The 23,023-nt window shown below is 42.9% G+C and overlaps 4 protein-coding genes across 6 annotated transcripts; 2 read left to right on the top strand and 2 right to left on the bottom strand.

Moving 5' to 3' along the window:
- Positions 1–11: 11 nt before the first annotated feature.
- LOC108192565 (phosphopantetheine adenylyltransferase) lies at positions 12–3,283 on the bottom strand. Of its 2 annotated transcripts, none has more exons than XM_017373503.2 (7): positions 3,008–3,283; positions 1,948–2,089; positions 1,766–1,837; positions 1,070–1,129; positions 892–986; positions 512–581; positions 12–379 (listed from the first exon to the last, which is right to left on the bottom strand). In XM_017373503.2, exons 2-7 carry the CDS (start codon positions 2,077–2,079, stop codon positions 272–274), a joined length of 537 nt encoding a protein of 178 aa, XP_017228992.1. In that variant the 5' UTR covers positions 2,080–2,089; positions 3,008–3,283; the 3' UTR covers positions 12–271. The 2 variants fall into 2 exon arrangements, with proteins under 2 accessions (XP_017228992.1, XP_017228994.1); XM_017373505.2 differs by having other exon boundaries at positions 1,948–2,122; positions 3,008–3,281.
- Positions 3,284–10,466: 7,183 nt separating this feature from the next.
- Positions 10,467–14,747, bottom strand: LOC108226283 (uncharacterized). The gene has a single exon (XM_064081899.1). It carries the CDS (start codon positions 14,745–14,747, stop codon positions 10,467–10,469), a length of 4,281 nt encoding a protein of 1,426 aa, XP_063937969.1.
- A 3,191-nt stretch (positions 14,748–17,938) lies between these two features.
- Positions 17,939–19,634, top strand: LOC108195575 (7-deoxyloganetin glucosyltransferase). Its single transcript, XM_017362553.2, has 2 exons — positions 17,939–18,605; positions 18,700–19,634. Exons 1-2 carry the CDS (start codon positions 18,095–18,097, stop codon positions 19,632–19,634), a joined length of 1,446 nt encoding a protein of 481 aa, XP_017218042.1. The 5' UTR covers positions 17,939–18,094.
- Positions 19,635–20,473: 839 nt separating this feature from the next.
- LOC108194158 (7-deoxyloganetin glucosyltransferase) lies at positions 20,474–22,772 on the top strand. 2 transcript variants are annotated; one of them, XM_017361066.2, is made up of 3 exons: positions 20,474–20,594; positions 20,899–21,442; positions 21,758–22,772. In XM_017361066.2, exons 2-3 carry the CDS (start codon positions 20,929–20,931, stop codon positions 22,690–22,692), a joined length of 1,449 nt encoding a protein of 482 aa, XP_017216555.1. In that variant the 5' UTR covers positions 20,474–20,594; positions 20,899–20,928; the 3' UTR covers positions 22,693–22,772. The 2 variants fall into 2 exon arrangements, with proteins under 2 accessions (XP_017216555.1, XP_017216556.1); XM_017361067.2 differs by having other exon boundaries at positions 20,476–20,594; positions 20,951–21,442.
- Positions 22,773–23,023: the final 251 nt, after the last annotated feature.

The following is a 23,023-nucleotide window of genomic DNA, read 5'->3' as shown; positions in this document are numbered from 1 at the left end:
CTAGCAACAAATATGCAAAAAAAATGAAGGAATGGTATTACACCGATATTGCTTAATCAATGTAAACATTTCAATCTTACAGAACAGTGTCATACAGACTTGAAATTTGCATTTAAGCTAATTGTTCCATAATAGCTTTGAAAAATGTGCGTGGTAGAAATGCTAAAACTTCTATTTCTCAGAATGTGTAAGACAATAACTATTTGGAGAAATAAACATTAGTTCTAAATTGAGCTTCAACTATTCTGTTCAGACATATTTGATGTCTCTGTTATTCTGGTGGAGGCTTCTTAGCTTTCTCAGCATCAAGCCTCCTCAGCGTAGTAGAACTTAACTTGTCTCCACCAAATTTATCAGAAATTAGATCTACAACTTCAACCTGTGAAGATCTCATGATTAAGTCTATTGTGTACAAACTAATAAAATTATTAATTGTTTGAAAGCAATGTTTTTCTATAATTTTTTATATATGATAAATTTCTATGTTCATATAAGAATTAAGATCTTGTACCTTCAATTCTAAAAGGTTCTTCTCAGCTCTTTTTTTATTAACTGATAACCCACCAGGTAATGTCTCTTTGCTGTAGGAAAAACAATTCAAAACACAAGATTTACAACCAGTCAAAAAGTTTAAAATCTAGGTGCAGGATTTCGATAATTATAATGGCAAAAGAAATTCTGATGGTCTACCATGAAGGTACAAAACAAGGGTAAAATAGGGTGCAGTTTAATTATGAATCTAAGAACCTGATCACGATTAAGTTAACAACTAACAAACCAACACATTTACTACGTCAAAAATGTATTGACATGAAATGTGTTCTAGACCATTTAATAAAGATGACTTCAAATTTAACATATAAAAGTGTGAATTTTTGGCAATGAGCATACCTAACAACAATTGCATCCAAATTCTTGTCAACAATTGAAGGTCCATATGGATCTGTTATAGGCTCAACTTGAACTACAAGCTCCGGCTTGATGGACTGTAACTCAAAGAATAACAGGAGTAAAGTACAAATTGAGCAATGTGAAAATATGTAACATAATATTTCATAGGACTTTGTACCTTAATAAAATCTTTAATGGTTTGCATACGTTTGCCAATAGGCTCAATTAGATCAGAATACTGCAAAATAGGATACAAACATCATCACTTTTAGTTTAAAGTACAAGAAGAACCCCACTTTGGAATACCTGCATGTCCTTCCTTTTGACCGCAAATTAATAAGGAATCCACTCAAATAATGTCTACTAGCCAGATTCAATTTCATATAGATAAGAGCTGGGAAATGAATATAATTCAATTTTAAAATATTACTCCTTCATACTAATACATTATAGATATCAAAATTTAACAATGTGAACATTCCCCTAACGGCCTATTTAAGAACATGGATTTCATTTGAAATTCTGGTTTTAATCAAATGACATTCAGATAAATAAAAGAATAGTGACATAGATTTTATTTGAAATCCAAGAAGCTCAAATACTAGTATAGAGTTGAGAATTTGAAATGACAACTCAAATCATATTATCTAAAATTCATCATTTGAAATGAAATACATGTACCCAAATACAATCTAACACGAAATGGTCACCCCATTACTAATAACATCGAGACTTGATAAACTGGCAATGTTGTTTCTAGATATATACAATAATAATTTTATTTAACTATTAGATTGTTCAACCTTACAAAATCTGTTGAGTATAATAATATTATTAATAAAATTAAAAAAAAAGGTTTGGATATAAAAGAGACCTGCTTTTTGGTCAACATAGGGCCATCACAAACTCCAACAACAATGCGATCCCTTGCCAGCTGGGCTGCAGACTGCGAACACCCAAAAATCATTTTATAGCTAAAGTAGAAACCCAAATGTTTGATGTATCAAATACATATATGTATATGTACAAGGACATGTTCTATATCATAACAATGACCTTGAGGAAGAGGCGGTGACCGTCGTGTAAGCGATCAAAGGTGCCACCAAGAACAACAGCTCCATATGAATTTGCAGGATAAACAACACCACTTAATGTTTTGGTGCTTGTATCCACATCGGTTTTCGCCATCACCAAAATTCTTTTCAAGAGAGAGTAGCTCAGTATTAGGCGTCTGGCGTGCGTGCAAGATTGATCCAATTCAGCAAGATGCAAAATTTAAAGTGTGACTTGTATATTTTAGGCAACTTTTTCAAAATAAGTGCATGCAAAAGGCCCCATATAAGACCATTGTTTATTGTGTCAATGAACCCTCATTTTTTATTAGCTACTGATTGCAATATAGTCATCTGGTTGAGTTGTTCTAATTTCTGTAACTCCCATAGCTGCTGTTTTTCCACATGATGACAGTGTGGGCATAGGGAAAATAAATCAAAAATAAAGAACACAATGCCTATCATCAGAAGTGGCAAAAAATCTAACACATGTCCCCAGATGTACATTTCAATTCTACTCGCCGTCCTGCGAACAGCATACACTCCCAGAAGAAGCCCATTGCTCATATATGAACATGTTGTGGTGTCTACATTTTGGATGTACATAACACTTAACAGCTTGTTATGACAAAAATAAAGCTTAACATTTGTATCAAATTCAAAAGGCATTCAGTAATAACAAGCAACACGAGCATAATTGCGATAATCAAAATAGGTATCTGATAGTTGCTATAACATGTAAGTCCAGATATACATATCAATTCTTCAAGTATTGGCAGCAGCCAGCCATCCCCGCCTTGTACACCCCATTCCCACCCCCAACAAACAAACACGAGTTTAGTCTCAAGTAAAAAGGGTGAAATTAAAACAACATACATATTACAGGATGTGCCTATATATTAGCTGTTGTTCCATCATATTAATCACTAATTCGTGGATCATAATAATACTAAAATAGGTGAAACCCTAACCAAATACCAGAACAATAATCAAGCAGTTGATACTACAGTAGCATAAACCTAACAGTGACCACGTATAACCCAGGCAAAGATATCAACACATACCGGTGTATACTAATTACCCAGCCTTCTCACTCTTCTGAATTTTGATTTCACGCAGCTCTATAAAGAAGGAGAGATAAGTAAAGTAGGTAAGCAAGCAAAACCAGTAGTAGTGTTTTGTTTTCCTCGCCACTTTTTATTCATGTTTCTTGGATAACGCTGAGAAACAAATATAGGATGCTCAGTCTCAGTCGGTTCAATCGGTCTTGTTTAATGAGTCCGTGTCAGCGTCAGCACTATATCCGCGGACAAAAGATAACTGAATGATTTGGTCATAACTCTTCCCAAGTCCCAACTCCCAACCAGCTTTGTCAAAGGTTAATGTTTCTTTTCAACATCATGTTTACTTTTAAATTACTCCCTCTGCCTCGCATTTCTTTACAATTTTTCACACTCGTCGACATACATTTTAAGACGCATATAAAACATAATTCTATAACTTATTTTTAATTTTTTTCTGTTCTGTATAAAAATTTAAACATCAAATTTTATTCAAAAGAAAAAAAAGTTAAAAAAAAACTTATCAAACTACGTTTTACGAGAGCATTAGAATGCATGCCGAGCTTCCGTCCCAATTTAAACAAATGAGGGGGACGGAGGGAGTACTTTTTATTGAAATAAAAAATAATGCTAGATTATGACAAAAAAAAAATGCTAGATATCACAAAAAAATATATAAAAGAATGATGTGTTAAATTTTTATTCGTCAGATTCTACTAATTTCTTTTGACTAATATGCCTTATAGGGGTACAATTTGAGTGGTTATTGATACGATTCAGAGTCGAACCAGGACACAGATCAACATAAAATAAAATCTTAAACACTTCTATTAATTAAAAAATATGAAATTAAATATATAACATCTTTTTTGGTAGTTATTTCGATGCCCTTAACATTACTCAATAAAAAATGTGACAAATTCATGCAGAATAATTTATTTGACTCGTAAAATAGCCAACCTTATGGAAAATATACTTTTATTTCTTAATATAAGAAAATTGATATATTCATTTTTTTTAATAGGATATATTAAGAACTAAATGTGTAATTAGTTTTAACATAAACTCAATTATTAATTGAGATATAAATTTGTTTTTGTTAAATTACTTTTTTGCGCATTTAAACAAGTAGAGAGACATTTACAAAATTGTAAGTTCGTTATAAAAAATTGTTATTCCATCATTAATTATATATTAAAATTTATATTTATTGATAATATTTATATATAATTCTAGTCCAAAATATTATACATTAGAATTCAAAAATATTGGTGAAATCGAAGCTATTGAAATTTTGTGAGACCCCGTATTTGGTTTAAGTGAATGAATTCATAAAGAATGAAAAGAATAAGCAATTCTTATGAAGTTTATTTCATCCTCTCGGTTCCATTTCTTATACTCTATACTAGATGATAACGCCAATCTCCGATCCCGGTCCTTCCTCCGCCGTGACTGGTGGTTCCGTGGTGTAGCTGCTGGATGGGGGCCTACAAAACAACGCCGGCGGGGGGTTTTGCCCCAAAGCGCCTCCGGCGTGAGAGTAAGCGTAGGTTTCGGAAGGATAAAGATTAGAGAAAGTGCTATCTATGTGTGGTGGTGAAGGTGTTTGGTTGGTGGTTGCTGGTGGCTGGTGGCTGAGGGTGTTTGAATATATGCTGAGTGTAAGTGTGTGTGAGAATGAGTGTAGAGTGAAGTTGAGTTAACCCTTAAACCCTTGATCCTTGGTCTATTTATAGGCCAAGGATTAGGGTTCAAGGGTGCGTACCTGGATCCTGGTCCTACACGTGTAGGGGTTTGATCCCCTACACGTGTCCAGGTGTCGGCGTAGAAGTAGCATTTTGGAATGTTCCCTGGCTTGTCTCTATCGCCAGTAGTTGACCGTTACGTTTGTCTTTATCGTGTCAGTCTGTGCCTTGTGCAGCAAGTGTCGGCTGGTACATGCATGGATCCCGGTCGGGGGTACGTTTTAGGATATGCCCGGGTTCAATGTCATACCCGGGTGGTGTATCCTGGAGGGATCGAGGGGTCGACTGTGTTGTTGGTGGCTACCCGGGTGTGTCTTGATCGGGTTATACCCTATCAGGATCCGGGTTTGTCCTGACCGGGTTATTCCCTATCATTTGCCCCCCACTCCCTTATATAGATTTTCTATGTGAGGGAGTAGAGTAGAATGTTTTGCTTTTGCTTCCTCGATTGAGTGGACCCGGGTGTGGTCGGTGTTTATGCTTGCCCCCCGGCCTGGACGGACCCGGGCTAGAGCGGAGTCTTTGCTGACGTCCTCCTGTTCGGGTAGACCCGGGTAGGGTTAGAGATTTTGTTGTTGCTCCCCCCTGCCCGGGCAGATCCGGGTAAGAGTAAAGTTTGCTGACGGATCTGGGCTTGATGGGTCTTGTTGTCCTCTGTATTTCTTCGTTGGCGGATCCGGGTAGGGGGAGACGCCCGGGTCGGTTGAGGGATGGCGGAACGTTTGAAATATGTGGAATTCGAAGAGTCTTGTGTCTGGGAAGTTGAACTGGTGCGCCTTTTGAGGGAGTTTAATAATTACAGCTGTAATTTTTGATTTTCCTCGAATGGAAGGCCGCCACGTGGTCATAGCCTGGGGCTATAAGAAGGACACCACCCCCATACCTTCACTTTTTACTCTTGTTTCCTTTATTTCCTCTTAAGAACTGTTTGGGTTGTGTTGTTGCTCGTCGTCTATCGCCGGAGTTCAACATCGTCGTCGCTTCTTCATCTTCCTTTCGTTCTCGGCGTTAAGTAAGTTTCGACCGCTTTCCTTTATTTTCCGTGTTTTGAAGCTTTCTCATTAGTCCTTGCATGTGATATTTTCGAAGTTTTTGCTTCTCGTGTCAATGTGTGAGGACCGCTGTTTTTTGAATCGTATAATTTGTGTTTTGGTAATGTATGTGACTGATGTGAGTTTATAGGCTTTTTCCTGTGATTTGTTGTGGTTTGGTATTTGTACTCAGTTGGTTTTTGGGATTTGGAAATCTGGGTTTTTTGGATGAATTTGGTTTGAATGTTCCTTGGTGTATATGTATGTATATGTGTATATATTAGGGGGCTTTGTGTTTGATCTTCAGTTTTGATTTGAAATAATTTAGAAACTGTTTGTGGCTTTAGGAATTCTCGGGGTTTTGAACGGAACCCGGGTAGGGTATCTGTGCCCGGGTTGGGTAGGTTAGGATAGCTGTTTTGGGGTGTTTGTAGCTCGTGTATATATGGTAGATGATGCTGACCCGGGTACGTTGTTTGACTCCGGGTTCGGGTTGTTTCTTAATGCTTGTAAATTTCTTCTCGGTGATGTAGTTACGAGTTCAAGACCCGGGTAACCTCTTCTCCGTATACTTTGAAAGAGGAGGGGGACCCGGGTAGATGTCTTCGAACTCCGGAATTCTTTGACTTGTTGCTTTTCACATAGACTTAGGAGCGGATCCGGACCTGTATAAAATTGGTAATAAAATTGGTTGAATGTTGAATTGACCCGGGTTCTCATTTTCCTTTAGGTTTATGGTCCGGATCCATAAGAGGGCCAGGCGAGATATTGTAGCTTTTTCTGGGGTGCCCGGGCAATATTCAAGTGATAGTGAGACCGACGAGCGCCAATCACTAGCAGACCGTGCTCGTGAAAGGATGGCTGAGAGGGAGGTAGCTTCATCCGGGGTTGTCTCTGAGTTCCAGAAGGTATCCAAGACCGAGGGGAAGCAGGTGATCATGACCCCGGAAGGCATGTGGATGGGTACGAAGTCTTACTTCATCACCAAGGCCCCTCTAGCGGATGAGAGGGAGTTTTATCGGGGAATTGCGTCTTTTTATAAATTTAAGCACCCCAACGGTCCTCTAGGCCCTTATGATAAGAAGAAATTCGACGAGGAGTTTCGTACATATGCTGTTGCCCGGGCTCCGTATCCTGTTAGGAGTTCTTTTAGGGAATTGCCTTGGAAGGTTCAGGATCGATTGATCCGGGTCTCATTTCAGCTTCCGGATACGGTCGAATGGCGGTGGCCGGAGCCCGAAGAGAGGATCTATCACCGGCCGGCTGACGGGTTTGTTCCAGTGTGGATGGAACACTTGAGATCCGGGTGGAATCCTAGGTGGCATTTGTTTTTTCGCCATCTCTGCAAGTATGAATATAAATGCTCCCCGATGCAGATCACTCCTAACGCGATCAAGTGGATGACGTGGTTTCTTTGCGCTTGTAACAAAATGGGGTATCAGCCGACCCTCAAGTTGTTCCATATGCTTTTCCAATTTAAGAAATCCGGGGAAAAGCCGTTGTATGAGCTCCGGTTCCGGTCCAAGGAATGCGGTTTGGGACCCGGGTTCCTGAAACCGGTAATGCATCAGACTTCTTTGAAGAATTGGAATCGCGAAATCTTGATGCTGAAGGGTCTTGATATTCATTATATGCCGTATCTGGTAACTGATGATAAGTTAGTGAAGACGAACTTCGGGGCTCCGGGTGCTTTTGGGGAATTCCGAGACCAGCTGATGGAATTTTGTGGGTGTCTCGGGCAGCAACTGACCCGGGATACTTTTATGCAATATGATAAACTGCATGAATGGGGATGTAAGTTCCCTTTGCTTTTTGTTGTGTAGGGTAACCCGGATCTTCTGTTCGCCTTCTTATATTGTTTCGTTTCTGTTGTACTGTGCACTTAGGAGATTTTTGTTTTAAGTGAAACAGGTGGATCCGGGTGATATCTACCCGGGTGAATCTGTTAACTAATCTGTTGTTTCGCTATTTTTCCTTCTTTTCTTCGTGCCTGTGCGTTTTGGTTACTTTCTGGTCTATGCTCGTTTATGTGACCCGGGTGTTCATTTGTCTTTGTAGGTCTGCCGTATTTTGATAAGGCCGCCTGGAAGAAGATGGCCAACGACTCTTTTGCTGTAGCTTTAAGGAATTTGGGGGGAACCCATACAATTCCAAAACCTGCTTCTAAATCCAAGTCTGGATCGGGAAAAAATGATGAATCCGGGTCCTCCCGGCAGGAAGCAACTGGTGGGGAGTCCAGTGTTGCTGCAGAGAAGGTCGCTCTCGGGGTGGCCGTGGAGGTCGAAGAGTCTGGCAGCCCGGACCTGGTTACCCGGGGGACAAAGAGGAAACAGCCCTCGGGGAGGAAGGCTCCTGCGAAGGTTCCCAAGGCCAAGGCTGGCCGGGGTAAGGAGATAATGGAGGAGTCCGCGTCTGACACTGATGAGAGTGAGGACCCGGAGAGGGAGGATACCCGGGTTGTCCTTGGTGCCGGCAAGTACTCGGCCAGGGAGATAATCAAGATGATGTCTGGTATCCCGACTGATGAGGACTGGGTGAAGATGGATGACACCGGGTTGGTGAATGTTTTCCGGGAGATCGGGAGTCTTTGGGGGCAGGTATATGTGATTTGGCTTTCCTTCTCTTTTTATGTTGGTGCTCTGTTTACATTATTAACTTTATGGGTCCGGGTTTGCAGCTTGGGGCTCGGCTGGCCGGGTTTAACACCATGGCTTTTGATGTTATCAAGTCGGAAAGGGATACTGCTGATGCGTGCGGGGAGAGGACCCGGAAAGCTGAGTCAAGCTTGGCTCAGGAGAGGTCGGCGAAGGAGAAGTTGGAATCTGAGATGGATAAGCGGGTGAAGGAGATCGAGACCCGGATGCAGGCCGAGTGGAAGAAGAAAGTAGATGATGCTGAGGCTCGGGCTGCTGATGCCGAAAAGAAGGCGTCCGGGTTCGAGGAGGAAGTGGGCACCCTGAAGAAGATCCTAGAAGAGAGGAAGGAGGCCGGGGTGGTCATCGCTGAATTCCAGGAGTCGACGGCCTATGCTGATGCCCTTAACCATGCTGCGGCAGCGGAGGTGGTCCGGTGTTGGCATGTAGCCGAGCGACATATTAAATCTGACCCGGAAGCTACTCTTCAGAGCTTCATCGAACTGTATCTCGCTGCGAAAGATAACATCAAAGCTGGGAAGGGCGAACCTGAGCCTTACGAAGGCCCAACTCCTAGTTTCATCGCTCGTGCCAACCCGGACATCTCCACTACTTCGGATGTGCCTGTTGATCCGGACTCTAATGTCAACCGTCTCCCGGCGAACGATCCTCCCCTCAATTAGTCCTTGTCTTCCTTGATTCTGTTTGTGTTATTTGAAACAATCTTTTGTAATTCCGAATTTGTCTTGCTGGATTTGAGTATTTGCCCGAGGTCTTTGTAGACCCGGGATTATGGATGTTTGTTTTGATGCTCTTTATCAAATATTGTCTCGCCATTTTTACTCATGTGTGCTTTTGCCTTGTGGATGCTTTTATCTGTTTTACATGATTGCTAGGATATGTTTGCACTTAGAAAATTTCTCTAAGTAAATAAGAATAGATGGATCCGGGTAACATCTACCCGGGTTGGCTGCTTTAACATGTTTGCACTTAGAAATTTTTCTAAGTAAATAAGAATAGATGGACCCGGGTAACTTCTACCCGGGTTGGCTGCTTTAACATGTTTGCACTTAGAAATTTTTCTAAGTAAATAAGAATAGATGGACCCGGGTAACATCTACCCGGGTTGGCTGCTTTAACATGTTTGCACTTAGAAATTTTTCTAAGTAAATAAGAATAGATGGACCCGGGTAACATCTACCCGGGTTGGCTGCTTTAACATGTTTGCACTTAGAAATTTCTCTAAGCCAAAAATAAGGATGGATGGACCTGGGCGATGTTTTACCCGGGTTGATTGCTTTATACATGTTTGTACTTAAAAATTTTTCTAAGTAAATAAAATGGATGGACCCGGGCAATTCTTACCCGGGTTGATTGCTTTATTTGTGTTTGCACTTAGAAAATTTTTCTAAGTAAATAAAATGGATGGACCCGGGCAATTCTTACCCGGGTTGATTGCTTTATTTGTGTTTGCACTTAGAAAATTTTTCTAAGTAAATAAAATGGATGGACCCGGGCAATTCTTACCCGGGTTGATTGCTTTATTTGTGTTTGCACTTAGAAAATTTCTCTAAGTAAATAAAATGGATGGACCCGGGCAATTCTTACCCGGGTTGATTGCTTTATTTGTGTTTGCACTTAGAAAATTTTTCTAAGTAAATAAAATGGATGGACCCGGGCACTGCTTACCCGGGTGGATTGCTTTGTATATGTTAGTAGTTAGGAATTTTTTTTGAAGCAAATAAAATGGATGGGCCCGGGCAACGCTTACCCGGGTTAATTGTTTTGTACATGTTTGTACTTATAAAATTTTTCCTAAGCAAATGAGATGGATGGACCCGGGCAAACCTTACCCGGGTTGTTTGCTTTGTATGTTTTTGGTTGCCTTAGAAATTTTCTAAGTAAAATAACAGGTGAAATTCATTAGTAGCAAAAGACTTCATTGACTTCATTGATATTCAGAAGATTATACAGCTTCGATAACGATCAAAAATACATGATTGCTTTTTAGGGATATATTGCTGTCTTCTAGGATCCTTCCTTCTCGTCAATTTTACTGATAGAACTTCCTCAACCTAAGACCATGCCAGGTGTTGGATACTTCTGACCCGTCCATATGCTCCAATTTGTAGGTGCCCGGCCTTAGGACTTCTTTGACTTTGTAAGGGCCTTCCCACTTAGGCATTAGCTTGCCGGTGTTGGTTGGATCAGAGGCTTCGGTGTCTCGTAGGACCAGGTCTCCTGTTTGAAAATTCCTAACCCGGGATTTTTTGCTGAAGTGATCCCGGGTCTTCTCTTTGTACTTTTCCATCCTTGCGATTGCCTGGTCTCGGACCTCATCCACCAAGTCCAGGTTGACCCGGAGTCCTTCTTCATTCGCAATTTCATCAAAGTTGATTGCTGTGTGGGAAGGTGACCCGACTTCGATTGGGAGCATTGCCTCCGTTCCATAGGCCAATTTGAAGGGAGTTTCTCCGGTGCTTGTCCGAGGACTAGTGCGGTATGACCAGAGGACATGAGGTAGTTCTTCCGGCCATTTGCTCTTGCTTTCTTCAAGTCTTTTCTCAATTCCTCTCAGGAGGATCCGGTTGGTGACTTCTACCTGGCCATTTCCTTGAGGATAGGCGACTGAAGACTTCTTGTGCTTGATGCCTCTTTCGGCCAGGTAGCTTTCAAAGTCCGACCCTATGAACTGGGGTCCATTATCTGAGACCAGGACTCTCGGTAGCCCGAATCTCATCAGAATGTTGTCCATGAACCGGATGACATCTTGTTGATTGATTGTCCGCATTGCCTTGGCTTCAACCCACTTGGTCATATAATCAATGGAGACAAGCAAGTATCTGAGGTCTCCTTTAGCCCGGGGGAAGGGTCCCATGATGTCTATCCCCCATACAGCAAAGGGGATTGGAGATAAGACCGAAGAGGGTAGGACAGGGCTTACCCGGGGCACGTTGCTGAATAGCTGGCAATTTTTGCACTTCTTAACAAACTCGACGGAGTCTTGATGAATTGTTGGCCAGTAGTAGCCTTGCCGGATGATTTTATGTGCCAGGCCTTTTGCTGACATGTGATCTCCACAGATCCCTTCGTGAACTTCCCTTAAACAATATTCGGCTTCCTCCGGACCTATGCATTTCAGGATTGGGGATGAGTAGGTCCGGCGGAAAAGCGTTCCTCCTTCGACAAAAAATTTGGCCGCTTTAGCCTTCAACCGTTGCGCTTTCCCCTTGTCTTCGGGTAATTCGCCTTTCTCTATGTAGTTTATCAGGGGAGTCATCCAGGTAGGGTCGTTGTTGATTTCAAAGATTTCTTCCTGCTCTATTGTTGGCTTGTGCAACTCTTCGAAATAGACTGAACTGTCCAGGTCCGCCGAATTTTGGACCAACCTGGAGAGGTTGTCTGCTTCAGCATTTTCTTCTCTGTTGACTTGTAAGACTTTGCACCCGGGGATCAGGGTAAGGTAGCTTTTCACCAAGGCTTGATACTTGGTTAAGATCGGGTCTTTGGCAAGGTATTCTCCATTGGTCTGCCTGACCACGATCTGGGAATCACTGTAGATGGTGAGATTTTGGATAGACAGGGTCCGGACTAATTTCAACCCTGCTAGGAGAGCTTCGTATTCCGCTTGGTTGTTGGTTGCTGCGAAACCGAAGGAGATTGCTGTTTTGATTGTGAACCCATCCGGGCTTTTCAGGATTAGCCCGGCTCCTGACCTTTCGGTTGTTGAGGAGCCGTCAACATGGAGTATCCAAGACCCCGGGTTTGACTCTACCGGGGCTTCTGGTTCAGTTTCCATGGGAGTTGATTGGTTTTCTGGGAAGTTGCATTCCACCACGAAGTCTGCCAGGACCTGGGCTTTGACCGCTGTCCGGGGTAGGAAGGTTAGGCTGAACTGGCTAAGTTCGATTGCCCAGTTGACTAGTCTCCCGGAGATGTCTGGCTTGTGAATGATTTTCCTTAGGGGCTGGTCTGTGACAATCCTGATCTCTCTTCCTTGAAAGTAGTGTCTGAGTTTCCTGGATGCGGTGATCAGTGCAAACGCAAATTTTTCTAAGTTGGGGTATCTGGTCTCCGCATCTTTGAGGACCTGGCTGACATAGTAGACGGGCTTCTGCTGCCCGGCTTCTTCCCTGATCAAGGCTGCCCCGACGGCAAAGGGACCGGCAGACAGATATAGGTAGAGAGGTTCTCCAGGTAAGGCTTTTGTCAGGATTGGGGGTTTGGACAGGTATGCTTTGATTTCATCAAGGGCTCTTTGGCAATCCGGGCTCCATTCTACCAATTTCTGGTTTTTTGCCCCTTTTAACAACTCAAAGAATGGTAGACATCTTTCGGCGAGTTTGGAGACAAACCTTCGGAGTGCCGCTAAGGACCCTGCTAGCTTTTGGACCTCCCTCTGAGTCCGGGGTGGTTGCATCTCTTGCACAGCTTTGATCTTCTCCGGGTTGGCCTCGATACCCCGGTTGCTTACCATAAAACCCAAAAACTTTCCAGCCTCTACTCCAAAGGTGCACTTGTCCGGGTTGAGCTTTAGCTTAGTCCTTCTCATGTTCTCAAAACATTCTTTTAGATCAGAAATGTGACCCGGGACCGAAGTGGATTTGGAGATGATGTCGTCGACGTAGCATTCCAAATTTCTTCCAAGTTGATCTTTGAAAATTTCATTCATGGCTTTTTGGTATGTGGACCCGGCGTTCCTTAACCCGAAAGGCATTAGTTTGTAGGCATAGACGGCTCGATGGGTTATGAATGCTGTTTTGGCTATGTCTGCTGGGTTCATCTTAACCTGATTGTACCCGGAGAAGGCGTCCATAAAGCTTAACATCAGGTGTCCTGACGTGGCATCAATGAGCTGATCGATGCTCGGTAGAGGATAAGGGTCCTTGGGGCATGCTGCATTCAGATCCGTGTAGTCGACACACATCCTCCACTTGCCGTTTGCTTTCTTTACCATGACTACGTTAGCTAGCCACTCCGGGTATTTGATCTCACAGATGATATCTGCCTTCATTAACTTGCCAACTTCCTCATCTATTGCCTTCTGCCTTTCTGGTGTGAAATTTCTTCGTTTTTGTTTGACTGGTTTCTTCTTGGGGTCCACATCCAGGCTGTGCATTGCTAGTGACTCGTCCAACCCGGGCATGTCGTCCGGGCTCCAGGCAAAAACATCTGCATAGCTCCGAAGTAGTTGGATGAGTTCTTCTTTAAAGACGGTATCCAAGCCTTTTCCAATTTTGATTTTCCTTGTCGGGTTGTCTTTTTCGATCAGGACCGATTCGGTCTCGACCGCAGCTTCGACCTTGGTTAGTTCTTGTGCCGAGATCATTTGCTGGATCCGGGCGTCAGTGTTCTTTTCCACAAAATGTTGAGCTGAGCTCATGGTTGCTTTCTGGTTGCTTTGTCCGGGACCAGGATTGGTGGCTCCCGGGTTGGTGTTACCCGGGTCAAGTTCGATCACCTGGATTTCTCCTTTGGGATTTGTTTTCGGGTAAGGTCGGTGTTTTTTGTTGCTCTTCTGTTTTTGAAAAACGGTTGCCTTTCTCTTGTTGTCCAGGTGTGTTTCTGCCATGACCAAAGCTTGGCTATAACATACCCCGGCTGTCGCCGAGTCTCCTTTGACTTCTCCTACCCCGAACGGGGTGGGGAATTTGAACTTCAGGTGTGGAATGGATGTGATAGCTTCGATCTTGTTCAGACCTGGGCGGCCGATGATCACGTTGTAAGGTGAGGGTGTATCTGTGACATAGAATTTGATGGTATGAGTGACTTGGTTCGGAAGGGTTCCGAATCGGACCGGGAGATAGAGTGTGCCAAGGACCGGGACAATGCTATTCCCGAACCCATATAGAGGATCCTCCCTGTAGTCGTTCATCCGGATACTCCCGAGCTCCATTCGATCCATGGTGTGCTTGAACAAGATGTTGGCCGAGGAGCCGTTGTCCACCAGGATCCTCCTTACTTCATTTTCGGCCATGTCAAGGGTCACTACCAGGGCTTGATTGTGACCCCGGGTGACTCCTTCAAAGTCCTTGTTGCTGAAGGAAATTACTTGTTCGGGGAAGGTTTGGATGGACATTACTTCTTGACAGGAGCCCGGGCTAGGGGGAGGTGAACAGGATCCTCCCAGCACTACGTTGACAATGTTTTTCTGTTTCCCGGATCCCCCTGTTTTGTCGGCTGTATTCCGGGCTATATATTGCCCCATGTTTCCTTTACTGATTTGCTCTTCAATGAAGTACTTGAGGGATATGCAATTTTCAGTTTTATGACCATGGGTACCATGGTAGTCACAGTGTCTGTTGGTAGGTCTGCTTTCAGGAGGAGTTTGCATGGGTTTTGGTGGGTAGTAGAAGGGTTTGTCCCGGACCTCTTTGAGTATGTCCTCCCGGGGTCTGTTTAGAGGAGTCCATTCGGGCTCTGGTTTTGGTTCCCTGGCTGCTTTGTTTGGACCGGGGTCACTTCTGGACCCGGATCCCTATTGGCTGGTCCTCTTGGAACCTGATTGCTGGATGAAGTTTGTCTGTCTGTCTGGTTTGAATTTCTTGTCCTGGTGATATTCTTTCCGGGGTCTATCCTCTACCTGTTTTCCTTTCGAGCTACCCTGTCGGGTCATTCTCATGGCTTGGAGTACATCAGTTTCCTTGATGAATTTGGCAGCCATGGCGTAGGCAGCTGCCAGGCTCTGGGGTTCCTTGTTGATCAGCTCGACCACGTATCTCTCGTTTTGTTCCGGGTCCAGGTTCCTTCGGAATATGCTGAGAGCCTCACGCTCATCCAGGTTGGAAATTTTGTTGATTGCTTCCTGGAAACGTTTCATGTAGTCTGAGAGTGCCTCATTGTCATATTGGCGAACCGTTTCCAGGTGACACATATGGAGTTCATGTGTCTTGTTTGCTCGAAACCTTCTGAGGAAGGCTTCCCTGAAATCTTTCCAGGACCCGATGCTCCGGGAGGGGATCCGGCTGAACCATCTCTGGGCCCCTCCCTTGAAGGTGGACGCGAAGAAGCGACATTTGGTTAGATCATTGTACCAGTAAATTTGGGCTATCTGTTCAAAGTAGTGCAGGTGTTCCTCCGGGTCCCCCAGTCCATTGAAAGATTCAAAGTTGTAGTGTTTCATACCCTTTTGTCGGGGGATGGATTCCAAGGAGTGGCTGAAGGGAGTCAGGGTTCCCCCAATTTCAAGCCCGGCATCATTTCCGATTTTCCGGTTGAGTTCGTTGATCATGTCTCTGAGGTTGGTTTGCCCCGGTCTCTCATCCTCTTCATCCGAGATGAGTTCGGGTGTCGTTTCCTTCCGGTAGCGCTTGGACCGGGATCCTTTTGTCAACTTTTCCTCCTCGAGTTGGATCCGGAGGGCGATTTTTTGCTCAAGTTTTTCTTCTTCCTCTTTTCGGATCTGTTCTTTCCTTTCAGCTAAGATTTTTAACCGGGTTTCCTCACTATCCTTCTGTTTCTTTTTCTTTGCTTTGTCCCCGATCCGGTCGAAGACGGAACCCCGGGATTGACGGCTGTTCCCGGAGTCCTCAGACTCATCGATGTCCTCGAGTCTGCGGTTGCTTTCCCGGCGATCCTGGTATTGTCGGATGGCTTCGGCCAAATCCTCTTTGGTAAGTTGGGACAGGTGGAGGGTGGTGATCGGGACATCGGTGTACCTGTATTGGTTCATCTCGATAGTGACCCGGGCATCATTGGGGTTGATTGCTTGGTTCTCGTCTGGGTTCACATGGGTGAAAAGGGGTCCCGAGGCATGATCCTGGTTCGGGTTATCCTGGTCTGTCTGAGGGTTATCCGGGTTCTGGGGAAGACCCAGGTGGGAGCGTGTCCTTTTTGTCATGGTCCCAAGAACTTACACAGGGTGTATGGTTGCTGTTTCGGTGGTAGTGCTCACAAGTAGTATAGATAATGACAGGATGACAAAAGTAGTGTGCACAAGTAGTCAACTTACTATTTTCAGAGATACCACAAATAGTTAAGTGACAAAATGTGTGCAGGTGTGAGACAAAAAGATTTTATGTGCTACAGACAAGATTAGGGTTTTGCTCAGACAGGGTTTGCTAACATGCTCTACTACAGACAAATTTAGGGTTTTGTTCAGGTGAGGTTTTCTATCATGCACATATCAAGAAAAGCCATGGCTGAAGGTTCTGAGAAGCTGGGTGTTTGGTGAGAGCTTACTGGTGTTATTTGGACCCCCGTTTCGGGGGTTTGTTGCAGGAGATGAGTCCAGTGGCACCGTGACCACAGGACAGAGGACACCTTCCCCTCCTTCTAGCGCCAAATGATAACGCCAATCTCCGATCCCGGTCCTTCCTCCGCCGTGACTGGTGGTTCCGTGGTGTAGCTGCTGGATGGGGGCCTACAAAACAACGCCGGCGGGGGGTTTTGCCCCAAAGCGCCTCCGGCGTGAGAGTAAGCGTAGGTTTCGGAAGGATAAAGATTAGAGAAAGTGCTATCTATGTGTGGTGGTGAAGGTGTTTGGTTGGTGGTTGCTGGTGGCTGGTGGCTGAGGGTGTTTGAATATATGCTGAGTGTAAGTGTGTGTGAGAATGAGTGTAGAGTGAAGTTGAGTTAACCCTTAAACCCTTGATCCTTGGTCTATTTATAGGCCAAGGATTAGGGTTCAAGGGTGCGTACCTGGATCCTGGTCCTACACGTGTAGGGGTTTGATCCCCTACACGTGTCCAGGTGTCGGCGTAGAAGTAGCATTTTGGAATGTTCCCTGGCTTGTCTCTATCGCCAGTAGTTGACCGTTACGTTTGTCTTTATCGTGTCAGTCTGTGCCTTGTGCAGCAAGTGTCGGCTGGTACATGCATGGATCCCGGTCGGGGGTACGTTTTAGGATATGCCCGGGTTCAATGTCATACCCGGGTGGTGTATCCTGGAGGGATCGAGGGGTCGACTGTGTTGTTGGTGGCTACCCGGGTGTGTCTTGATCGGGTTATACCCTATCAGGATCCGGGTTTGTCCTGACCGGGTTATTCCCTATCACTAGAGATCGCAATTCGCAACTCCAATTTGGATAAAAAAATATCTATTCTCCCGTAAGAATGGAAAAGAGGTTGGTCGAAATGGCTTCTGCAAAAACCAAACTTGAACTTAATTTTATATTGTGTCCTCGAATCCGAAAAAATTCGAACTATGTAAATCCAAACCTGAAGCCGTCGGATTTTATTCGGGTTGAGATTAATCCGAAACCCCAAAAAATTGATTGTTTGGGCCTTTTCCTCTGACCACTTCTCAACTATAATTCTCCATAAAATAGGGTTAGTGTTGAGTTTTCGATGAATACCTGTGATTAATAAGACACGATGATCTTTTCTTAAATTGTAATATTATTATAACAAAGATTACAACAATTTTATCCTCGGGTATGTTAAGTGTAGTCTTTGTATAGCAGTTTAGACGAAGCTTTGCAGTCCATAGCCATAGTTTTCAACTGCTTCAACTTTAGGTTGAGTTTCATGTTTATATAGTGAAAAATTGCACTCTGTTGTCCTTTGTGGACGGCAGATTATGACTTCTTTAATAATTTAGCTAGGCCACAAAATGCCGTCCAACGTAAAATGCAATCTTAAGTGTCTGACATGAATAACATAACTCATCAAAACCTTTGATGCATTGGACAAGTTTTGTTTTCCAACAAAGATAACACAGAGGAACTTCGAAAGCAAAAGTATGAGTTCACCAGAAAGATCAGCAAAGAAGCAAGCTCATGTAGTTTGCATTCCTTCGCCAAGCCAAGGCCACATAAAACCATTGCTAAAGCTAGCAAAACTGCTTCACTACAACGGCATATGTATTACATTTGTTAATACAGAGTTTAATCACAAACGCTTCCTCAAATCTGGAGGACTTTATTCTCTTGACGGCTTACCTGGATTCAGATTTGAATCCATTCCCGATGGCATTCCTCTATCTGATCCTGACTCTACTCAGGACCCCGCATCACTGGTCCATGCTATCGTGAATAACTTGTTACCTCCATTCCAAGACCTTCTCACAAAACTCAGCACTCAAACCCCTCCGGTCACTTCCATCCTCTCTGATGGTTTTATGCCTTTTACAGCTGATGCTGCGCAATCTATTGGAATTCCTATTGTTTTGGTCTGGACATTTGCTGCCTGCGCATTTATGGCGTTTTACCATTTCAAAAGTTTCCTTGAGAAAGGCCTTGTACCATTGAAAGGTATTGTCATCCATTTTTATATCTGATTTTTGTTCATAATTTTACAGAATTGCAAAAGCAAATATATCACTATTGGTGTGATTATGGATTGCAGATGAAAGTTGTCTGACAGATGGGTATTTGGATACGACTATAGACTGGATACCAGGAATGAGAAATATTCGTTTAGGAGACCTCCCAAGCCATGTCCGAATCACTGATCCCAATGATGTAATATTCAAATACATAATGGATTCGACTGAGGGAGCAAGAAATGCTAAAGGAGTTGTACTATATACTTTTGACGATCTGGAACAAGAAGTTGTGAGTGCTATCTCATCCGCGCTTCCTCATATATACACAATAGGCCCTCAACAGTTGCTCCTTAATCAAATAGCACCAGATCATGAAGAGAAACTTAAGGGCATTAGAGATAGTCTTTGGAAAGAGGACGAAAAATGTCTGCAATGGCTGGAATCTAAGGAAGCTAATTCCGTGGTCTATGTAAACTTTGGAAGCACAACAATCATGGCTCCAGAGAAGCTGGTGGAGTTTGGTTGGGGGCTTGCTAACAGCAATCACCGCTTCTTATGGATAATTAGGCCTGATCTGATTGTTGGAGACTCGGAAACTACTTTGGGGCTTGAATTTATGGAGGCCATTAAGGATAGAGGCTTCATTTCAAGATGGTGTCCACAAGAGAAAGTCCTCAATCACGTATCAGTGGGAGGTTTCTTGACACATGGAGGGTGGAACTCGGTCACAGAGAGTTTATCAGCTGGTGTGCCTATGCTCTGTTGGCCATTTTTTGCAGACCAATTAATAAACTGTAAATACATTTGTACGGAATGGGAGTGTGGGATGGAGATTAGTAATGATGTGAAGAGAGATCATGTGGAGAAGCTTGTGCGAACGTTGATGGATGGTGTGGAGGGTAAGAGAATGAAGAAGAAGGCTATGGAGTGGAAGATCATGGCGGAGAAGGCCTGCAGTCCTGCTGGCTCGTCGTCTCAGAATTTGGATAAACTGGTTCATCTTCTGAAAAATTAGAACATCAAATTCCACCTGGCCTCGCGAATAAGCATCTATTTAGATTTACTGCACAGATCGTCATGTCTGTTGTTTGGAAGGTTCTGGATAGTGTTTGATATACCTATATCATGGTTGCAAGTTCAGCGAGCATGACTTGCTCCAAGGGCCGAAAGCAAGCCAAATGCTACTAATGTTGTGTTGTCCTCTCATTTGCGACTTATAAGAGTACATGATAAAGTGGTGGCCGTAGTTTTCCAAAATTTTACAAGATCGTGGCTGCACTTTAAAAATTACATAATGATGGTCGGAGTTTACTTCGGCTTTTTAATAAGGTTGTGGCCGTGAACTTCCGTTAACTCCAAAAAATAAAAAAATAAATGACAAAATGGTGAAAATCCAATCAATGTTTTGTAAAATTTGGAAAACTAGAGCCACCACTTTGTCGTATACTCTTTTATTTTTTAGAGTTAACGGAGAAATTGATAAAGGTTCACGGCCGCCACCTTATTAAAAGGCGGAAGTAAACTCCGGCCACCATTTTTAAAGTCTAACCACCATTTTGTAATATTTAGAAAATTATGATCCCTATTTTGCCATTTACTCTGGTTTCCTATTTTGTCATTTACTCTAGTTTGTACTCTAGTTTACTCTTCTTGGCTCCGTCCAATATTTTAATAATTGCTAATGCAAATGCAAATGTTCCGTTTAGCTAATTTTGCATCTGCTGCAGTGCTGCTTCAACAGTCAAGGTGTTGCAGGCTTGTTTTGGGCCCCAGCCCGGGGACTTAGGTTATCGAAAATATTATTTTTAATTTAGAAAGATAAGAGGGGCGGACTTGGAGATGAGGAAAATATTATTTTTAATTGTACAAAGATAAGGTGGCTCTAAAAGTCCAACTATGATCACAGACTAAAATAATATTCACGGGTTGTTCCAAATCTGATTATCCATTTCTTGATCATCGGTCCACTGCTACAGTAAGTCTGTAAATTTAGAGAGTAACACTTTACATGTATAAATCTCACACGAACACACATGTTTATTATTGTCTCACCTTTTTTGGGTACTTTTGATTTCTTGTTTGTTTTCCTGTTTCAGTATGTTCTTTAAGTAGGAAATCACAATAGTCTTCTTGAGTTCTTGTCAGCTTAACTGTTTGTACGAATCTGAAACAAAAAATCCTGAATCGTTTAGATATTTTAATAATTGCTTGCCATTAGTTAAATTTGACTCAGAACACCTCAACTAGTCAACTTCGGTTTATTGTACTTGTTTCTGTAGTCTGAATCAACTTCATCTTTCTTAAAAACGATGGAATCTCCGGCAAGATCAGCAGAGAAGCAGGTTCATGTGGTTTGTGTAGCTTCCCCAACTCAAAGCCACATCAAGGCAATGCTGAAGATGGCAAAGCTCCTTTACAGCAAAGGCATTTTTATCACATTTGTTAATACAGAGTTCAACCACAGACGCTTCCTTAAACAAGGACTACTTGACTCTCTGGATGGTCTCCCTGGTTTCAGATTCGAAACAATCCCTGATGGCCTCCCGCCTTCAGACCCCGACGCCACCCAAGATATTGCTGCAATTTGCCAGTCCATCATAGAAAATAGGATGTTGCTTCCGTTGCAGAACCTCCTTGCAAAACTTAATGCAGGAGGGCATAAGGTCACTTCTATCCTCTCGGATGGGTTCATGCCGTTCACAGCTGATGCAGCACGTTCCATAGGGGTACCTATTGTTTTGCTTTGGACAATTTCTGCTTGTGCCTTTATGGGATTTTATCAGTTCCGTAATCTGGTTGAAAAAGGTCTTATCCCATTGAAAGGTAAGGTTTCTTTTCATTTATTTGTAGCAAAGAGTAAAGACACACTAGTAGTAAACCATATTTGTGAATTAGTTTATCTTTATCATTTGTTGGTGAAAGTGGTATGATCTGTGTGAACAAGATTAGAGGTTAGTTGGAGGAGAATTACAAAACGCTGCAGTGTAAGGTGATCATATTAGGCTTTGTGAAAAACTTAGAAGAAAAGACTGTAGATTCTTTTGTAAATTGTAAGAAAATCATCTATTGATTCTATCAAGTGAAGGAGCAAAGATTATGAACAAATATGGATCTCACCTTGTTCTTTGCACAGGACAGACGATAGCTACCTAACGAATGGATGTTTGGACACAGTCATTGATTGGATTCCAGGAATGCCAAATATTTGCTTAAGGGATCTCCCCAGCTATGTCCGAAGCACGGATCCTAATGATACTATCCTCAACTACATAATAAAAGCTACTGAGAGAGCAAGTAATAGCACAGGAAATGTATTTCATACTTTCGACGACTTGGAACCAGAACTTTTGAGTGTCATCTCATCTATGTTTCCTAATGTATTCACAATAGGCCCTCAGCAGTTGCTCCTCAACCAAATACCATTTGAAAAGGCTGAGCAACTTAATGCCCTCGGATACAGTCTATGGGAAGAGGAACAAACATGTCTGCAATGGCTAGACTCTAAGGAACCCGATTCTGTTATCTACGTAAACTTTGGAAGCATAGCAGTTATGTCTCGGGAACAATTGGTGGAGTTTGGCCGGGGGCTTTCGAATAGCAACCACCACTTCTTATGGATAATAAGGCCTGATCTGATTGTTGGTGAGTCCGAAACTACTCTGGGGCTTGAATTTATGGAAACCATTAAGGACAGAGGTTTCATTGCAAGCTGGTGCCCGCAAGAGGAAGTCGTCAACCATGTGTCAGTGGGAGGGTTTCTGACACACGGAGGGTGGAACTCGATCCTCGAGAGCTTATCCTCTGGCGTGCCAATGCTCTGTGTGCCATTTTTTGGAGATCAACCAACAAATTGTAGGTACATTTGTACTAAATGGGAGTGTGCAATGGAGATCCATAGCAATGCAAACAGAGATGAGGTGGAAAAGCTTGTTAGACTATTGATGAATGTACAGCAGGGTAAGAAGATGAAAAGGAAGGCTATGGAGTGGAAGAAAATGGCAGAAAAGGCATGTGGTCCTCAAGGATCATCATCGCTTAATTTAGACAAACTGGTTTTTCTTTTGACAAACTAGAACTATACAATTTCATCTAAGGTTGGTGTTGATTTTTCTTACAAACAAGTATCTGTTTTAATATTTTTCGGATGAACCAAGTCATCGGTCTTGATTTTAATCTTGATAAAATGTTGTATTCGTTAAGTACCTATATTGTAGTCGACTAGTGGGACCCAACCTATAGTGTAGTTGGACCCAGAGGCGGATCTAGAGATGAAATCTAGGGGGAGTATCGAGCAAATTTTCGAAAAACATCTATATATTTTCAAATTTTGGGGCACTTCTATAATTTTTTAAAATTTATACTGGTGAAAAAATATTAAAAAAAAATTTAGGGGGACACGTGTCT

This window comes from Daucus carota, chromosome 7, assembly GCF_001625215.2.
Source record: "Daucus carota subsp. sativus chromosome 7, DH1 v3.0, whole genome shotgun sequence".
NCBI lineage: Eukaryota > Viridiplantae > Streptophyta > Magnoliopsida > Apiales > Apiaceae > Daucus > Daucus carota.
This window is presented reverse-complemented; position numbering and strand designations above follow the sequence as displayed.